General features: G+C 47.6%; 2 protein-coding genes across 2 annotated transcripts; one reads left to right on the top strand and one right to left on the bottom strand.

Annotated features, from left to right (window-relative positions):
* Positions 1–333: 333 nt before the first annotated feature.
* Positions 334–9,272, top strand: mon1bb (MON1 secretory trafficking family member Bb). The gene is made up of 6 exons (XM_053868517.1): positions 334–445; positions 1,694–1,770; positions 2,141–2,707; positions 3,096–3,888; positions 4,857–5,004; positions 6,127–9,272. Exons 2-6 carry the CDS (start codon positions 1,710–1,712, stop codon positions 6,352–6,354), a joined length of 1,797 nt encoding a protein of 598 aa, XP_053724492.1. The 5' UTR covers positions 334–445; positions 1,694–1,709; the 3' UTR covers positions 6,355–9,272.
* On the bottom strand, positions 7,948–15,904 carry brpf3a (bromodomain and PHD finger containing, 3a). Its single transcript, XM_053868514.1, has 13 exons — positions 15,593–15,904; positions 12,728–14,239; positions 12,317–12,473; positions 11,775–11,906; positions 11,582–11,710; positions 11,024–11,336; positions 10,589–10,933; positions 9,976–10,524; positions 9,841–9,913; positions 9,689–9,777; positions 9,495–9,592; positions 9,270–9,424; positions 7,948–9,200 (listed from the first exon to the last, which is right to left on the bottom strand). The coding sequence occupies exons 2-13, from the start codon at positions 14,218–14,220 to the stop codon at positions 9,017–9,019; spliced, it is 3,717 nt and encodes a 1,238-aa protein (XP_053724489.1). The 5' UTR covers positions 14,221–14,239; positions 15,593–15,904; the 3' UTR covers positions 7,948–9,016.
* Positions 15,905–16,667: the final 763 nt, after the last annotated feature.

The following is a 16,667-nucleotide window of genomic DNA, read 5'->3' as shown; positions in this document are numbered from 1 at the left end:
AAAGTGTTTTCACTTGCAGATTACATTACGCTATTCATTTTCACAGTGAACAATGCAGCAATTGCTAGCTACACACGTCGAGGAGCAGGAATGCTTTCTGGTTTTTAACCTCTTTATCGTAGACATCATCCATCGAATCAGATTATCCGAAGTAAAAGTTGAACTGTGGGTGATACGAGGAGCATCATACGTTTATATAACGTGAAAGCCGGTGCAGCCGGGAACACTTGTGTGTCGTACTGCGGAATGCCGGAAACGTCACCGGGGGGGCGGAACCATTCGCAGCCTGCGAGCCTCCTAATTGGTCGCTGTAGCCTGTCATCAGAGATTCCGGATGTGTCGGGCGGTCGGACAAAATAGTGTTTTCGGCTCATTCTGGAGCGACTCTTCGCAGCTGCGCCGTCTCCGTCTTCATGTATCCGAATCTGACGCAAACATCTTGACGGTAAGCTCTTTGTTTTACAGCCTCCATTGTTGCGTAACCGTCGTCGAGCCGCTGTTAATCCTCGGAGGTGGACTTCATCTGCTCCTGTCGCTAGCCGGACTGTGCTAACTGCGTCTCCCTCGCTGGTGCGGAGTGGAGCAGCACTGACAAACTCACTGTCAATAGATTCATCCAACAAGTTTTGACATTGCGCCTTGAAGTCAGGAAGCATGTCAGTATATGAGCCGGGTATTTGGAATAAACAGCGAGTAAGTGCTATGTCTGTAGCCTCCCCCCGGCTATAGATACATCTGTTTATTATTAACTTTTCCGCAGAAAGTCTGTTCACTCTCAGATTCCTGTCATCATGTGACCAGACCGCAGATCGTCGATAAGTGCTGCTATTCATACAAGATGCCGGGGCTTAAGAGTCTGGGTCACACAGCTTTGTGGTGGGCAACAGTGTCGGCGGTCGAGATTTAAACCTCCATTCAAAGATTCAAGAGGTTTATTTGTCACACATACAGTTATACGCGGTACAACGCATGGTGACATTCTTTGTGTCCCTGCATCCAATAAGAAAAAGAAGGGTGCACACAGGATGCATACTATGATAAGGATAGTGAGTTCTAGAAACAGCAGTATGAAGCAACAGTGCAAAGTGAAAATAAAGTCATAAGTGCATAAATAAAAATATGTAAAGTGACAGTATGACACCAGGTTTCGTTGAGTAGCCGGATGGCCTGAGGGAAGAAGCTTCTTCTCATCCTCTCAGTGTTGGTCCTCAGGAGGTGGAACCGGCGTCCTGATGGTAACAGGGAGAAGAGAGAATGTCCAGGGTGGTGGGGCTGAGCGAAGATTCTCTGAGCTCTCGACCTGCATCGTTTGGTGTAGGTGTGCTGCAGGTGTGGAAGTGCTGTTCTTATAGTCCTCTCAGCCGAGCGGACTACTCTCTTCAGAGCCAATAAGTCCTGTTTAGTGCAGCTACCCATCCAGGTGGTGATGCTCCCAATCATGACGCTTTCAATCGTGCAGATGTAGAAGTTCCTGAGCACCTTGACAGGGGGTTTGAAGTCAACCTGTCAACACTGGTCATTTCAAGCTGTATACACTCATAGAAGTCTTAGTTAAAAGCATGGGAGCAGATTAGAACATTGAACTGCTCTCTACTTTTGTTTCATTCCTTTAAAATGGAACAGGAACGCAGAAAAAAGCAGGTCTCAGTTGTCTTCATGAAACACAGTCTTTGTGTTTTTTTCAATGCTTTAGTGACTGGGATGCTATCATGGAGCAGGACGGTCGGCAAGAGGGCGAGGAGCAGGGAGTGAAGACACTGGATCCACCTGGTAAACAGCTTATTGCTTATGACAATGTGCAGTGCTCACTGCCACTTTCTTTTAAGTTGTGTCGCAAAATTAGTCAGATTATGTGAAGTGTTCGGCAGCATCCATGAGGGCCGTGTGATTTATCCGTTCTTGACTGAGACTTTGCTGCTGGTGATGAATGTCATAAAGGTCAGCTGAGATAAGGTCATGTGACACATTCACAAGCCTGTGTTGACCATAATGCTGCGCTTGATAGTTTGGTTTCCAGCCAGTTTGGTTTGTGCTTTTCCCACCTACTTGTCTGAATATTTCCATTGAGAAAATGTGACGTTTTAGGTGGCACCCAAAAGAACTTGAAATGAATGAAATTGTATTTCTTTGATCATTTCAGTGGACGTCTTGGCAACTTCCCTGTCGTTGTTGGGGAATCACATGTTTCCTGATCCGGTGGATGGGCACGACAGTGACTCAGTGAAAAATAAAGAACTCGCCGATTCTGCCCAGTCAGACTTGAGCACGGATGAGTCGGTCCTGGATGCAGGATCGCAGGCAAACCTCAGAGCGCCTGAGCACGACTGCGAGTTGTCCGCCCAAGCAGCTGATGTAGGGACGGATGCGTCTGCAGATGACGACAAGAGTGATTCTGCAGACTTTGTGGTGGCTATGTTGGCTAAGGCCAAGCTTGAGGAGCAGGGTTTAGGCGAGAAGGGGAGGTCGTCCCCTCTGCTGGAGGCCGGCACACAAGGATCTCCGCCACACTTGTCTCATCGCGAGGAGGATGTGACTGCTGACAGCTGGCGGCAGCACAGGAAGCATGTTTTTGTGCTCAGTGAAGCAGGGAAGCCGATTTATTCTCGGTATGGCAGTGAAGAGGCTCTGTCGTCGACCATGGGAGTCATGATGGCGCTGGTGTCGTTCGTCCAGAGTGGAGACAACGTCATCCGGTCAGTCTATTCAGGTGAGTTATACTCGCTCGCTCACTCACTCACAGACACACACACACACACACACACACACACACACACACACACACACACACACACACACACACACACACACTACCCTTTCCCCAGACTCTCACCCTAAACCTAACCATCCAAAACACATGGCTCACCTTAACCACTCTGACTCTGAACCCAAGGTACCCATAAGGTCCTTGTGAGGACCCCCCCACACACACACATATACACACATATACACACATGCATAAAGACTACAAGTCCCATAATGTGCTGCAACAGTGCGAGTTATATGTCTTGGCTTATGCACTCTGCCAGCCTCACGCTTGGTTCTCACGCTATGAGGCTTTAATATTTAAATACTTTATCTTACCTCGGGCTCTCCAGAAGAGCACACGGTGGTCTTCCTGCAGAAAGGGCCCCTGGTGCTGGTGTGCGTGTCCAGCAGTCGGCAGTCGGAGCAGCAGCTGCGAGACGAGCTGCTGTATGTCTACTACCAGATCATCAGCATGCTGACCCAGGCCAGCATCTCCCGCATCTTCGAGCACAAGAAGAACTACGACCTCAGGAGGCTGCTGGCCGGCTCCGAGAAGATCCTGGACGGTCTTCTCAACCTGGTGGATTCAGACCCCAGCTTCTTGTTGTCAGCGGTGCACTGTCTGCCCCTGGCCTCTTCTCTCAGGGACTCTCTCAGCCAGATCCTGCAAAAGTCCATCACCACCAACTTGGTCTTCTCCATCCTCATCGCCAAGAACCAGCTGCTCACCATCGTTCAGGAAAAAACTGTCATCGAGGACAACAGACTCGAACCTGCGGACGTTCACCTCCTGCTCAACCTCATCGGAGCCTCCTCTGCCTTCCAGGCTGGAGAGATCTGGACTCCCATATGCCTCCCGCTCTTCAACCCTGACTGTTACTTTTATGCATACATCTCCTACCTGGACCCCCCGGCCTGCACCGTGTGCTTGCTGCTGCTCTCCACCGACAAGGAGGCCTTTTATGCCGTCGCCGAGTGCAAGAGGAAGATCGAGGAGGCCATGGTGGCGCAGAACTCACTGAGCCTCATCGCTAAGGCTCAGTCATACAGCGTGAGCCAGGTGGGGGTCTCCGACCTCAGACACTTCATGTACAAGCCCTTCGACGTGCCAGACAACTACCGCCAGCTCACCCAGTTCACCAGGTTCGTGTGTGACCTTTCCTCCTCATCTGTCGCGGATAGTACAGAGTGATAATACAAGGCTGCTTCCTAGTGTAGTGTTAAATATTAGACGGAAATGTCAGATTTACCCAACACAGTGTTACTTTTTCTATGATTTTTTTTTTCTCCTTTAATTTTATTCATGTGTGTATTTTTTCATTCACACTTCAAGAAAATGAAAAAGCATGTTTCGAGTTCACACTTTTCGTTTAAGAAGCAGTGAAAGTCACAGATCTATCGCCTGTGTTCCAGTTGTATTTGTGACAAGAGCTGCACAAGGTTCACTGTACACTGACTCCATTGATGGGGCAGAGAATCTCTTCGGTGACACTCTTTTTGAAAGCGCTTCAAAAATGTAGCATCACAGAAATTCAAAAGCCAAAAGTGGACCGTTTTGCTTGTCATACCTGCTACATTCAGAGCCGGTATCAAAAATGTAAATATCAACTGATGCACAACAGACGTCTTTCCGCTCTAATGTGGCTCAAATATGAGTCTCTCACTGCTGGTGTAGGTGTTAATTTGATTTCATGTGCAAGTTCAGGTTTTGGCCTTGTCCTTCTGAGGCAGCCTGGGTCACTCACTGAAGTGATATATCATGAATAGCAATGGTTTTCCTCTAAATGGACTGGCCATGACTTTGCATAGTGATATTTAAGTAAGGGCACAGCAGTGATTCACTGGTGATGGCTAAGGTTTTCTGAAAAAAAAGCTCATATTTTTGGAAGCTCTAACGCCTGGTGTTTCCAATGATCTGCTTTATTCATAGTAATTCAGTGAGCTAAAACGGGCCCAGTGGTGAGGCTGAAGCCGCGCCTGCTGATTGGCCTGAGTTAGCGTTTCAGCACGCTCTGCCTATTAGAGAGTCAGGTCCATGGTGAAGACTTGAGTCACTGTTATTTGCAGCGTTTGAATGTCTGCTCTGAATACTCCTCTGGTCCTGTGTCCAGCCCAGAAATGGAGGCGCCGTACAGCAGCGAGGAGGAGAAGATGAGGCTCCTGGATCTGTACCGCTACATGCACAGTCGCATCCACAGTTCGTCGCGGCCCCTCAAGCTCATCTATCACGTCGCCGAGAGAGAAACGCTGCTGGCGTGGGTGTGTACCCGGGGCGCGGGCGCTGCTCTCGTGTAGCAAGTGTCTTCTGTCTAGAGCAGTAACAGCTTAATAAACACCATGTTCATGTAGATGACAGCAGATGCTGGTTATTGTTGGCTCTTTGCTTTATGTTTATATATATATATACATATATATATATATATATATATATATATAACATCCCCTCCTCTACCTCCTTGTTACTTCTTGGCTATGTTCCGTTCAAAGTCGTGAGCCAAGACTTTGAATGGTGAATTTATTTTCCTAACTGATTTTGGAAAATAAATTCACCCCAAAAAGTCAACTTGAAGTGGCACTTACTTATGTTTGGAGGAGAGGTGGGACGAGGGAGGATGGTCAAGGTCAGTTGAGGAGGAGGTTGTTGACTTCCTGTGGCAACCCTTGATGGAAAATAGCCGAAAAATGTTACCGCACAGTTTATAATAACACACACGCAGAAGGTAAAGCCCCAACTTCCAGTTAATTCTCCAACTAAATTCATTTTAGATAAAGGTCAGCCACTAACTGCTCCTAAAAACTGTGTATTCAATGCTATATTGCATTCCACAACGCTGGTTGTCTCACTGTCTCTCAGTAAAGCCAGATGAAAAGCTGCAGACAGTAGAGCTGAGGTTTTAGATTTCTCCTTTTTATATTCCTTGAACTCAAGTGCAGCACTTGTATTTCACATTGTGGTACTGAGGTTTTAAAAACAGCGCTCCTTATACTCCCATGACCTGCCACAGATGCAGCTCCTCCAGCAGTCACAAGAGTCCAACTTCTGATGAAACATGGATAGTTTCAGACATTTCATATGTTCACTTTTATTCTGTCTCACTTCGACATCCCAGTGAATAACTGAGGACAAGAAACTGAGACTTCTGTGCACAGAAAACGGAAAGAGGCGCACAAGAAGTAGACAAAACGTCTTGGGGCTTTGTCTTTTTTGACACACTGAAGTCGACACAAACTGCTCTTGCTTCCACGTGTCCTTTGTTGAGCTGCACCAGGATGTTGGTGTTTTTATGACCCTCATGAAACTGCACCTTGAGCCTCGCCGGGCTTATTGAGGTAAACAAACTGGCGGACCTCATGACCTTTGGCTCCTCCCATCTGCCGCAGGTCACGAGCAAGTTCGAGCTGTACACCTGCTTCAGCCCTCTGGTGACCAAAGCCTGCGCCATCACGGTCATCACCAAACTGCTGCGCTGGATCAAGAAGGAGGAGGAGCGCCTCTTCATCAGGTACCCCCCGAAGTACTCCACCACCCCAAACCCCAGCAAAAGCTCCCGCACTGGCAAGTCTGACCAGCAGGACTCCACAGACAACGGCTTCTTGTCTCTGCTATAAGGCTCCCGGCACGGCTCTCGCTAGTCGCCACACTGGTTTCAGGATATTCTTTTTGGGGGTCCAACACTATGTTTTACACTATTTAAAGCAGGAATCTTCATGGAGAGGAGGCATGGCATCTCATCGGTGTTCTCAGTCAGGTGGACTCAAAAAGTCAAAGGTGCATTTTTAAACTGAACTGTGGTAGCAAATAGATGCAAATGGTATTTAAATGTTTTTAAAGTTTTATCGGCGGGGGGTGGTGGCGTGATAAATCAATTCAATTCAATCATGAAATAGGATCTGGCTACTCCCCAAAAACCTTGTGAAACAAACGGCACACAATGAAGCCCCTTAAATTTCCTTCCACTCACCGGTTACGATGAACTTACCGAGCGCAGAATCATGGCCGTCACCCTGGTCTATCTTTTATATGATGGTTTTGTAAAGATGCTCTTTAACACAGTCGCCTCATTTTTGTGTTGTTGGAGGAACATCATGTACATTTATCTGTCTCAAGAGTTTGTCTATAGAAATCTGAAATAAATCCCTGGTTGCACAGAAAGCAGGTTTCCTTATTTGATCATGTGAAGCTGAAGGAGACATGGTTTCATTTTGTCCTCTTGCAGCAGACCAAGCTGAGGTGTGACTGTATTTCAGTGGCCCTGGTGAGGTCCGTCTGGAACGATGAAACTCCATGTGCACAAATATCTCTGCCACCCAATGGACAATTTTAATACTAGTTTTTCTGCCATTCATTTTTAGTTCAACTTTAAATTATGTCTGTAACAAAAGACACTTATAAAATGATACACAAATGATATTGTCAAACACTAAATGATATATCATAATACATGATGTGAGGACACCCTTTCAAATGTAAAGAAGCAGTTTTTCTTTCCAGTATTCTTAACTTCTTAATTGAAATGAGATCAACCTTTATATTAAATGAAATTCCGTGTTTTAGGACCTAATTTTATCTTTTGTCCTTTTCGCTTTTTTTTGCTTTTATTTCTTATTTCTTGTCTGTCCAAATAATTTCAAAGAAAATTGAAAAAAAAATCAATTATGTAAATCAAATCTACATGCTCATGTTTGGAGTCATTTTTATCGTGTACATCTTAAAATAACATGTATTTAGAAACGGAATAGTTTGTTACTTTTCCACATCTGAAATGCCACAGCGCAAGAAGACTGGGTGAGATCTTTACTTTTATATCGGGATGCAATGATGCCAGTTTTTTTTCCCAAAAAGTAGTGTACGAGTACTTGCATTTGAGTACTCACTGACACCGCGTACTTATGCCATTTTTATTTTCCATGTATATTATTTGAACAACTTTGCTCAGTATGTATACCAGTACCGTTTATGGTTTTTCTTTTTTTCTCAGTTAGTACTTGCGCCTTTCGTTCTGTGTGATGGCCCCATGGAAGATTTACTTGCCAGCCCACCTTTTAATATTCTCCCATAATGAAGCACTCATGAGATTAAAAAGTGTGGGAAAAAGTTTCTTACTTCATCTGTACCTTTGGCTGTCCACAGCCTTCTGAGACATTCCCCCGCCACAGTAGAAATAACCGTTTCTCCTGTTTCTGTTGAAGAATGATCCAAACCCAAACTTCTTCAAACAGCGTTTATTCCGTGAGAGAGTCTTCGGCTCGGCCTAAGACCTTGCAGTACATGTCTGTGACCAGCAGGGGACGTAAACCAGCTGACACTTGTCCGCAACCTCTTCTCACACGCTGGTGAAGATCGCAACAGTTACAAAGCGTCGTACGTAAATCTGTCTGTTTACTTTTTTTTAAATGACTCTCAACTGCCACAAGTTATAAATTAAAATCTAAATTTGATTTTTGCATTCCTTAAATTACTTCATGTAAGCAGATATAAACATCAATGTACATATTTACAGAACTATACACACACACACACACACAGACTACAGTTGGTTTACATACATGTAAATAACTCACTCGCTCCAGCACACACACACACACACTTGCCACTCCAGTGGTCGGCAACTAAAATTGATGGATTTCAAGATACAGTTTGTGCTTTTTGCGCTGTCTCAGCTTGAATTGCGACTCTTATCGGTGAGTGAGTGGTTGTTACCATAGTGGCTTAGAATCATACAAAGGTCTGAGCTGCACCGGATTCTGCTAGTGTTCAACAGTTTCACAATATGGAAAAATAAAGACTCTACAAAGTCCCACCTAGAAAACACGGCAGCTGCACGGCGGCATGGGCGAGCCAGTAATCTGAACACACTGTAAAGCTTTCATCCGTTTAAAAAGACCTGTTTATAAAACAGAATATCTGAGGGAGTGACTTGTTTGCACCACAAAACGCAGCCGGAGATGAGGTGAGTTTTAGGCGGGACTTTCTAACTTCACACACAGTAACATTAAAATGGCAAATACAATCTATAAATATGTTTGTTTTTTTTGTAAATCCACAAACGCCATTATAACGATTACATATTTACATGGCGACTAACTTTGGACTCAAATCAAAACTTCATATCGACACGTAGCAACAGTGGACATGTAAAATGTCACGACAAACATTGTACTTTTCCTTCCCATTAAAAAAAAAAAATTCTAAAAACAAGTTAAAATTCTCAGCTGTAAGAGCGCCAACGATTGTTCGCGTCACCAGGCAAATGGCTGAGGAAAGGTCGAGTCATATAAAATTGGATGGGGTGAAGTTGAGATTGCGCCGGACGTGGTTCAAATGCACCATGGCTCGGTCGTAGGCGGTGTGGACCGACTTGCGGACGCTGGGCTTCTTTCCCTCCATCAGCCGCAGCTTGTCCACCGTGTCGTCCAGGCCCATGGGCAGCAGCTTGTCTCTGGGGAGCCACTGCCTGCAAGTGGCATTGAGACGTCAGTGTCAGAAGTCAGCAGGGGGTCGGTGCAGCGTGCCCGGGTCTTACCAAGTCCTTTTGGTGTCGAAGAAGAGAACCAGGAAGAGCTTTCCCCCGGCTTCACTTTGTCTCCACTGGCCCAGTTTAAGCACCTCCACAGGAGGGACGGGGATGGGGATGCCGTTGTGAAGAAGCCCTTCCTGGGGCATCTCTGGGTCAACGATCTGTCACAACAAGTGTCATGAGTTGCCAGGCAGATCTGATATATCGGTGCACTCAGTGCCGGACTCTCACCATGGCTGGATACGACGGATACCCTCGGCACTTTGCCCAAACCAGGTCCAGAGGCGTGAGCTCCGTCTGGTTGTCCAAACAAAGTAGCGTGGACGTTCCTACGAACAGAAAATAGCTACGGTTTAACTGAACTGAATCATCTGACCCTTGACCCAGCCAGTGCCTCTCACACAATGGAGGCAGAGAGAACTCACCAGAGCTGGAGGCGTCTTCGGTCTCACTGTCAGGAACCTTTGCCAGAGCGGGTTTTCCACGGCTCCGCTTGGGAGGCGGGACACTGTCACTGAGAACATGGAGGCAAGTCAGAACCAGCAGATGCTTGACGTTCCGATTTGGCTTCACTCACTCTAGTTTCCGGTCATCATCGTGGTCCTCATCCTCATCTTGCCCCGGAGACATGTGTTTCCCGTTGGTCAAGTCTGAAACATGACCACAGTGAATTCATGGTTTTTCGTTTTGTGAAGTCCTGTTTCTTTCTGACCTGTTTCTCTGGGTGGTGTTGGGAGTTTGTCCGCGTCGCTCTCAGAACTCTGCCCTCGGGACCTCAGGTGGTGTGAGGACGGGGAGGGAGGTGTGGGGGAGGCGTTTGGTGTCGGAGGCAAATTGTTCATGGCACACGGGGAATCCGGGCAGACGGAGGTGTTCTCCACCACGGTGGCTTTCTCTTCGGGCGCTTTTCCGTTCTGCTGAGGGGGAGATTTGACTTTGCTGATGCGAGCGCCGTTCTTCGCCTTCTTGAACAGAACAGAGGTGCGGCGGCCGACTCCGGTCAAGGGTGGTGTTGGTGGTGTTCCCAGGGGCGTAACCTCATGGATGGACTCTGGTTGTGAGGAAGGGGTCTCGCCAACTTTAGCCTCCTCTTCTCCCTGGCTTTTGCTCCCGCTGCGTGACGACCTCTGGCGCTTGTACGATCTCCCCGGTGACCTCCGTCCGCCCGTTACGATGCCTAGCACCGGCGGTTCCAGTGGGGCGTCTCCAGGCAGGGGAGAGGACACTGGGCAGGTGAGTTCCAACACTGGGGGAGAGTCATCTGGAAGCACAAGCATAATGTCACAATCACTAACTCACACACAAATGGCTTTGAATGCTCTCACCTGGCGTGGAGTCGGGCACCTTCAGATTCATGACTTTTGCTTTTCCCTTTTTCTTGTCCTTGACCTCTTCCCGCACCACCCGCTCCTCCTCCTCCTTCGTCTTCTCCTCCTCTTCACCACCTTCCTCCTGCTCCTCAGTTCCGTTGACCGACTGGACGTTCTGCTGTTGCTGCTGGTTCAGCTTCTGCCTCAGAGTGTTGATCTCCCTGCGCAGCAGCCGGATGCGTTTGGTTCGGCCGCCGCTGGGACGCATGGATGCAACCACGTCCATCTTGTCCAGCAGAGCCTTCAGCTGCTCGTCTGTGGTCAGGTGGAGTCTGTTCTCGGGGTCCAGAAGAGAGTCGACTGGAGGCGCAAAGAGATGAATTCAAAACTCAGGAATGAGAAGAGGAGTGACAATGAAATTCCATTTTAGATGTTTGGTTCACAACTCACCATCATCCCACGAACAGTTGTAGAAGCCATGTTTGTTTGGGGACTCCGACAGGTGCATGCCGGTGCCGGGGTCCAAGCCGATGGTCTGAGACTGCCTGTGGGCGTGGCGGAGGATGGCTCCACCCACCTCCTGCAGCTGCAGGGCTGAGCGGTGGAACAGGGTGTCCTTGGAGTTGTACTTGAGGCAGTTGGAGATCATGAGGTTGAAGTCCTTCTCCAGGTCTGAGATGGAGCAGTAGGCATGTCCTTCCAGCTTAGCTCGCATGGTGGAGAAGTCCATGGGCTGGGACACAAACTCCAGGTAATCTGGGACCTGAACAGTAACAGACAAGTCATGCTACCTTCACGAAACATCTGGATCTGGACTGTTGACATAACACATGCCTCAATAAACATCATCTTTTGGCAAATGTTTAACAGCATAAAACATCCAACATATTTTGTTTGAGCTAACAAACATGCTAGTTGAAAACAAGATGTGTTGTGAATATTTCAGGCCTAACTTGAGAGCCTTTAGCCATGACTTCAGTTTACAACACAGAAAAAAACAACATCCACCTCAGATAGATTGACAGGTTGACAGAAGATCTTGGCAGTATCCTTTTCTTGTAGCTGGTCCAGTGTTGATCGCAGAAGAACCAGTGCTGGGGTAAGCTCCAGTTCCAGAGCAGCCTGCTGTGCTTTCACCTAGCGGGGAACACAACATTGAACACACATTCCAGGACAGAGGAGGCGGGAAAAAAGACGGCACCTGTTCTCTCTTTAGTCGTTCCCTCTTCCGGATAAGTTCAACCAAAAGCCGGGCTCGTTCCAAGTCCTGCCTCAGCTTCTGCCAGTACCGCAGCTCCTCCCTGGCCGCACACAGCTTCTCATCTGGCTCACTCTGGACAGTAAACACATCCAGACTGATCAGCCAGAGGGTGACATTTCACTCGTGAGAAAAGATGTTGGATGTAAATAACTCTCAACTACTCACATCTGATTTCACATTGGCCGCGAAGAGGATATGCACTTTTTCAATTTCTCATATCCTTAATTTGTACCTTCTTTTAACAGCAAAATGACACGTTTCTTCAGCCTCAGCTGCATTCGTAATTCAGCACCAGTAACGGATGCCTTGAAAGCAAGTTTCTGCTGAGAGGTAATTTCACGCTTGGAACTGGGTCACGGGTCTCGCTGACACTATGAACACTGGTCAGACCTATGTTGGTGCGACCGCACAGATGTGGCTTTGCTCTAATACCTCCGCCCTACAAAACGCAACGTGTGAGTGAGGCACTTTGTGCGTCTCACCTGCTCTGCAGTTTTGTGGGCCTGCATGTGCGAGTGCAGTCGCCGTATCAGCGGCATCCCATTCCGAGACTGTCGCTTCAGTAGCCAGTAGTTGTGAAGACGCTGCATGAACTGATTCTTCCGCTGGACCTCCACTCCTGTGCAGATCTTGTTTAGCCTGGGAAAAGACCAGAAACATTTCATCATATTCACAACATTCACTTTTATTATTACACGTCATCGCCATCTTGAAGTTCAACATTAGTTGGCTGCGTTCAAATGAAGGTTTCAAGTGCTTCTGCTTTTTAAAGTGATGCTCAGCTTTCTCACTGGAGTTGCCCTCCAAATGTGAAAGGCATTGGAGCAGAGCTCCGTCATATTCCGTATTCAATTCCCTAAATTGCATTTGAGTTCAAAGGACACATGACCAACCTGTGAGAGGGGATCTGAGGCACCAGCAGCACAGGCACAGCTGAGCGACGAGATGAGCCACCGGCTTTTGTGGACTTCTTTTTCTGGCCTTTGGCAGCTTTCTTGTTGGGTGGCGTCGGGGAGGTTTGGGTGTAGGACCTCATTCCCCGGTTCCCCCTCCCACCAACCAACCTGCCCTCTACGGACTCGTCACTGGACCCATCCCTTCGAGATCCCACAGGGGAGTGATGTTCACAAAAAGCAGTCTTCTTCACAGAGAAGGTTGTACCGTTGACACCGGTCTCCCTGATCGGGTCGATCTTCATATACAGTCCAGCCTTCTGCGCGCACGTGACGTGAAAGGCCCGGTAGCAGTTGGCTTTGTGGCACTGAATGGATGCTCCCCGGCCTTTCTGCTTACACAGGTAGCAGGTGAGCTTCCAGCGAGCAGGGGGGATGTTCTTGACGCCCTCCACGGGCTCCAAGAACACGGTGTTGGCAAAGCACACCTCTGGAATCCAGATGGCACAGACGACGTGAGCCCAGCGCCCGTCACTTGTCTGTTTGAAGGCACCTCCTCGGTTGGGGCAGAGCACACAGTCGACAGGGCGTGAGGGTGACTGGAGGCAGCAACGGCACAGCCACTGGCCCTCGGGAACGTATGGCACACCATAGCACTCCTGGTGCACGGCCAGGTTGCAGATGTCGCAGAACAGAATGACGTTACTGTTCAGACATTCGTCGTCCAGGCAGACGCAGCAGAAGGCATCCTCATCCACAGCACTTTGGGACAGCGCCTGGCTCCGGGACTCCAGGATCGACTCCCGTTCCAGGCGATCAATCAGCAGTTCAAAAGTATCCGGCGACACAGAAGCGTGTCCATCACAGACTCTCTTCTGGTTCACCATCTCCAGCCAGGCCAGGTCTTCCTCATCCATGTCGTACTCCGCCACTTTGTCCAGTTCCTCACCAGACTTCTCAATAAAACGATAGTATTTTGTCGGAAGAGGAGGCGCCTCCGAAGGCGAAACGGATCCCAGCAAACGGAAAGTGGCTTCAGGAAGACAGCTTTGGTGCTGGAAGTTGTGAGCAGATCCAGTCTGGTGCTGCGAGTCCGACTGGCCATTCTGATGAGACGCATTTTTACTCTTCTTCATTTTGCTGTTTGGAGGCTTTTTGTAGGACTTGTTTTTACTTTGGGTTTGCACGCTGTTCTCTTTGTTGCTGTTGCACTCCGCAATGTCCTGAGCCATCATCTCGTCCTCGGTGATGACGGGCAGGTGGTCTGTGATGTTTATTCGATGAAGCCTTCCTTCAAGGTCCACTTCCACAATTCTTTGTGCCTGGGCATAAGTCAAGGTCTCCCTGGAGGGGGAGAGCTGCAGCCTGTAGGGAGAGGGGGGGCGGAACTGGCCGGAGGAGCCCCTGCCCCGTCCTCTCCCTCTGCCACGGCCCCGTCCCATGTCTGGTCCTTGAGTAACTGTGTCACATTCCCAACTCCTTCCTGCCTGCATGGGAGTGTGCCTCAGCTCCCTAGCGATCACAGAGAACAGAGCGATTACAACACTTGAAAAGCTTCACACAGTACTAAACTCGCCGTCACATGCACATCCTCATTTAAATCCATAATATCCTCGAATTATTTGAGCTGTAGTTGCATGTTAGCGCTCCATGTTATCCATGTTGAAGGGGTGAAAAATGTGCAGCAAGGTAGACATAGATGGAATATGCACTTAAATAACCACAATGGTCACTATTCCATTTTAGCTAATGTTTATATACACAAGTAATACATTCATCATCCCAATTTGCCTTTGATGTACCAAAATATGCTTTTAAGTCAGTGCATTGATCGATAAAAAGGAAACGCAGGGGACAAAAGCTATGGAGGCGAGATTTCAATGTGAGATAGTGGACGAAGAAATGGAGGCCCCAGGAAAAGGAAGAAGAGGAAGACAACCAATGAGGTTCATGGATGTGATGAAGGAGGACCTGAAGAGGAAAGGAGTGACTAGGAATAATGATCAAGACAGGTCAAAGTGGAAGGGGCTAACTTGTTGTGGAGATGCTTGATAGACAGAGAAGTTAAGAAGAGTTAAGAAGCTAATTTTTAAACGTGTTTTACAGTGGGCAGCATGGTTGTATGGTGGTTAGTGCTCACACACAGAAAGTCAACTGTGCCTGCGATATCTCCACGCTTGGATCAAACCTTGGTGTGTAGAAACAGGACCAAAATATTACATAATATATAACAAAACCAGTCTACCATTACCATAGAAATGCTTCATTATGATGTTTTAAATGGCTTTTGTGATGTTGATAATGCACCTCTTGTGCTTGCAAGCTATTGCTACCCAACTTCATGTTCTATTATTTAAATCACATCATGGATTTGTATGAATAATAATGATCCTTATCCTGATTCATAGACACCAATAACGACTAACTGACAGACTCTTGCATGTGCGTCTCAATCGTTTCTCATTGGCCCAATCTGAAGTCAGTAACGTAGCAACGTTTCTCACAGCCAATCAAATCGCCCCATTCCTTTGTTTTCCCCGCCCTTGTTGCCGTGTGTAGTTTGGTTGCGGAGCGATAAATACCAGCTCCAGTATAACATCTGTCAGCCATTTTAAGCGTCCAAGAGAAGAGTAAACACTCTAATTGCCAGTTCACCAGCAGTTCATCTTGACATGACTCGAAATCACACGCACCGAGTCCCACTTTAGCGAGTGCATAAGGTGCGCACATTTACACGAAGTCACGACTCTGCGACTGGCGCGATTTGCATGAAGCTGTTGCTCCAGACCTCCACCATAAGATGCACTACGAAGGACACAGTCAATAGCTATTCGCGTCACAGCGACACTGGTGTGGATACATTACCTCGTAAAACCGTCCTCCACAGTCCGAGCCGAGCGGGGAAAACACCCGAGCAATATGTCAGCTAGTGGTCGGTAGCAACCACGTAGCCGTTAGCTTAGCTGGCCGGTAATTTCAAGAGACAGCGTCATCTTCAGCGCCTCATATCGCTCCGTCCAGTCCGGTCGGGAGTCCGAACTCGACCCACTCACGCTGCTGTGATTTTAACATTTTTAACGGTGTTCAAGTCCAGACTTTGAGGCAGCAGAAGCCAGTATAAATCTAATAAATGTACCTTGGATGAGGCTAAATATTCAGTCAAGATGGCTTGAAAAATACGCCCCTTTGGAAAAAACGAGCTCAGCCAATAGGACGGCGTTGTTACGCCCCGCGTTTAGTGCGCACTCGACTGTGATTGGTCAGTCAGACAATTCGATGTCATCGCGCTTCACCCTGAACATGCTGCTGGAGACAGCGATGAGAATCGCAACGGCAGATGTATTGCGCGCCTACTGGCCTCCTTTTCTCTTCCCTGACCGCTTGTCTGTCACGTCTGCGCTGCTGCTGGAAACACTAACTGCTGTCCGCACAGCATACATGACTTTAAAATAACATCTAGCGACTTTTAAATAAAATATACTTCCATAAATATAGAGTTACTTTCTGCTTCACTGTAAATGTTTCAGTGGATTCCGAAGAATCGTGTATGGAAAGTGGGGGGGACCAAATTCAGGACGAGCTCCAGAAGCGGTTCCACTTGTAACAATCACGGAGGATCGCCATTGGGAGTCGACTAAATTCCGAAAGATCTTCTGTCTGTTTTACGAACTGTGAAAAAAAATTACAAACTCTGGAAACATATGAGTTTGCTGAAGAAGTTTGTTAATTTGTTTCAAAAGTGTTGCCCTTCTCACCACTGTACTTGGTTATTACGGATCTGAACACTATCTTCATCACATTCCACCTTATAATATGTTTAAACTATAAAGGTTATGGCACACACTCACTCTGTAAAGTTGTAAAAGAATGCCAAGCCTCCTCCCTCCCTGTCTTAACAGTTTTTTTCTGCAGGTGTGTAGTGTGTTGTAGACGTTGCATG

Source organism: Synchiropus splendidus, chromosome 6 (assembly GCF_027744825.2).
Source record: "Synchiropus splendidus isolate RoL2022-P1 chromosome 6, RoL_Sspl_1.0, whole genome shotgun sequence".
Taxonomy (NCBI): Eukaryota; Metazoa; Chordata; class Actinopteri; order Syngnathiformes; family Callionymidae; genus Synchiropus; species Synchiropus splendidus.
Note: the sequence above shows the minus strand (reverse complement) of the source record. Positions and strands in the feature narration are given on the sequence as shown.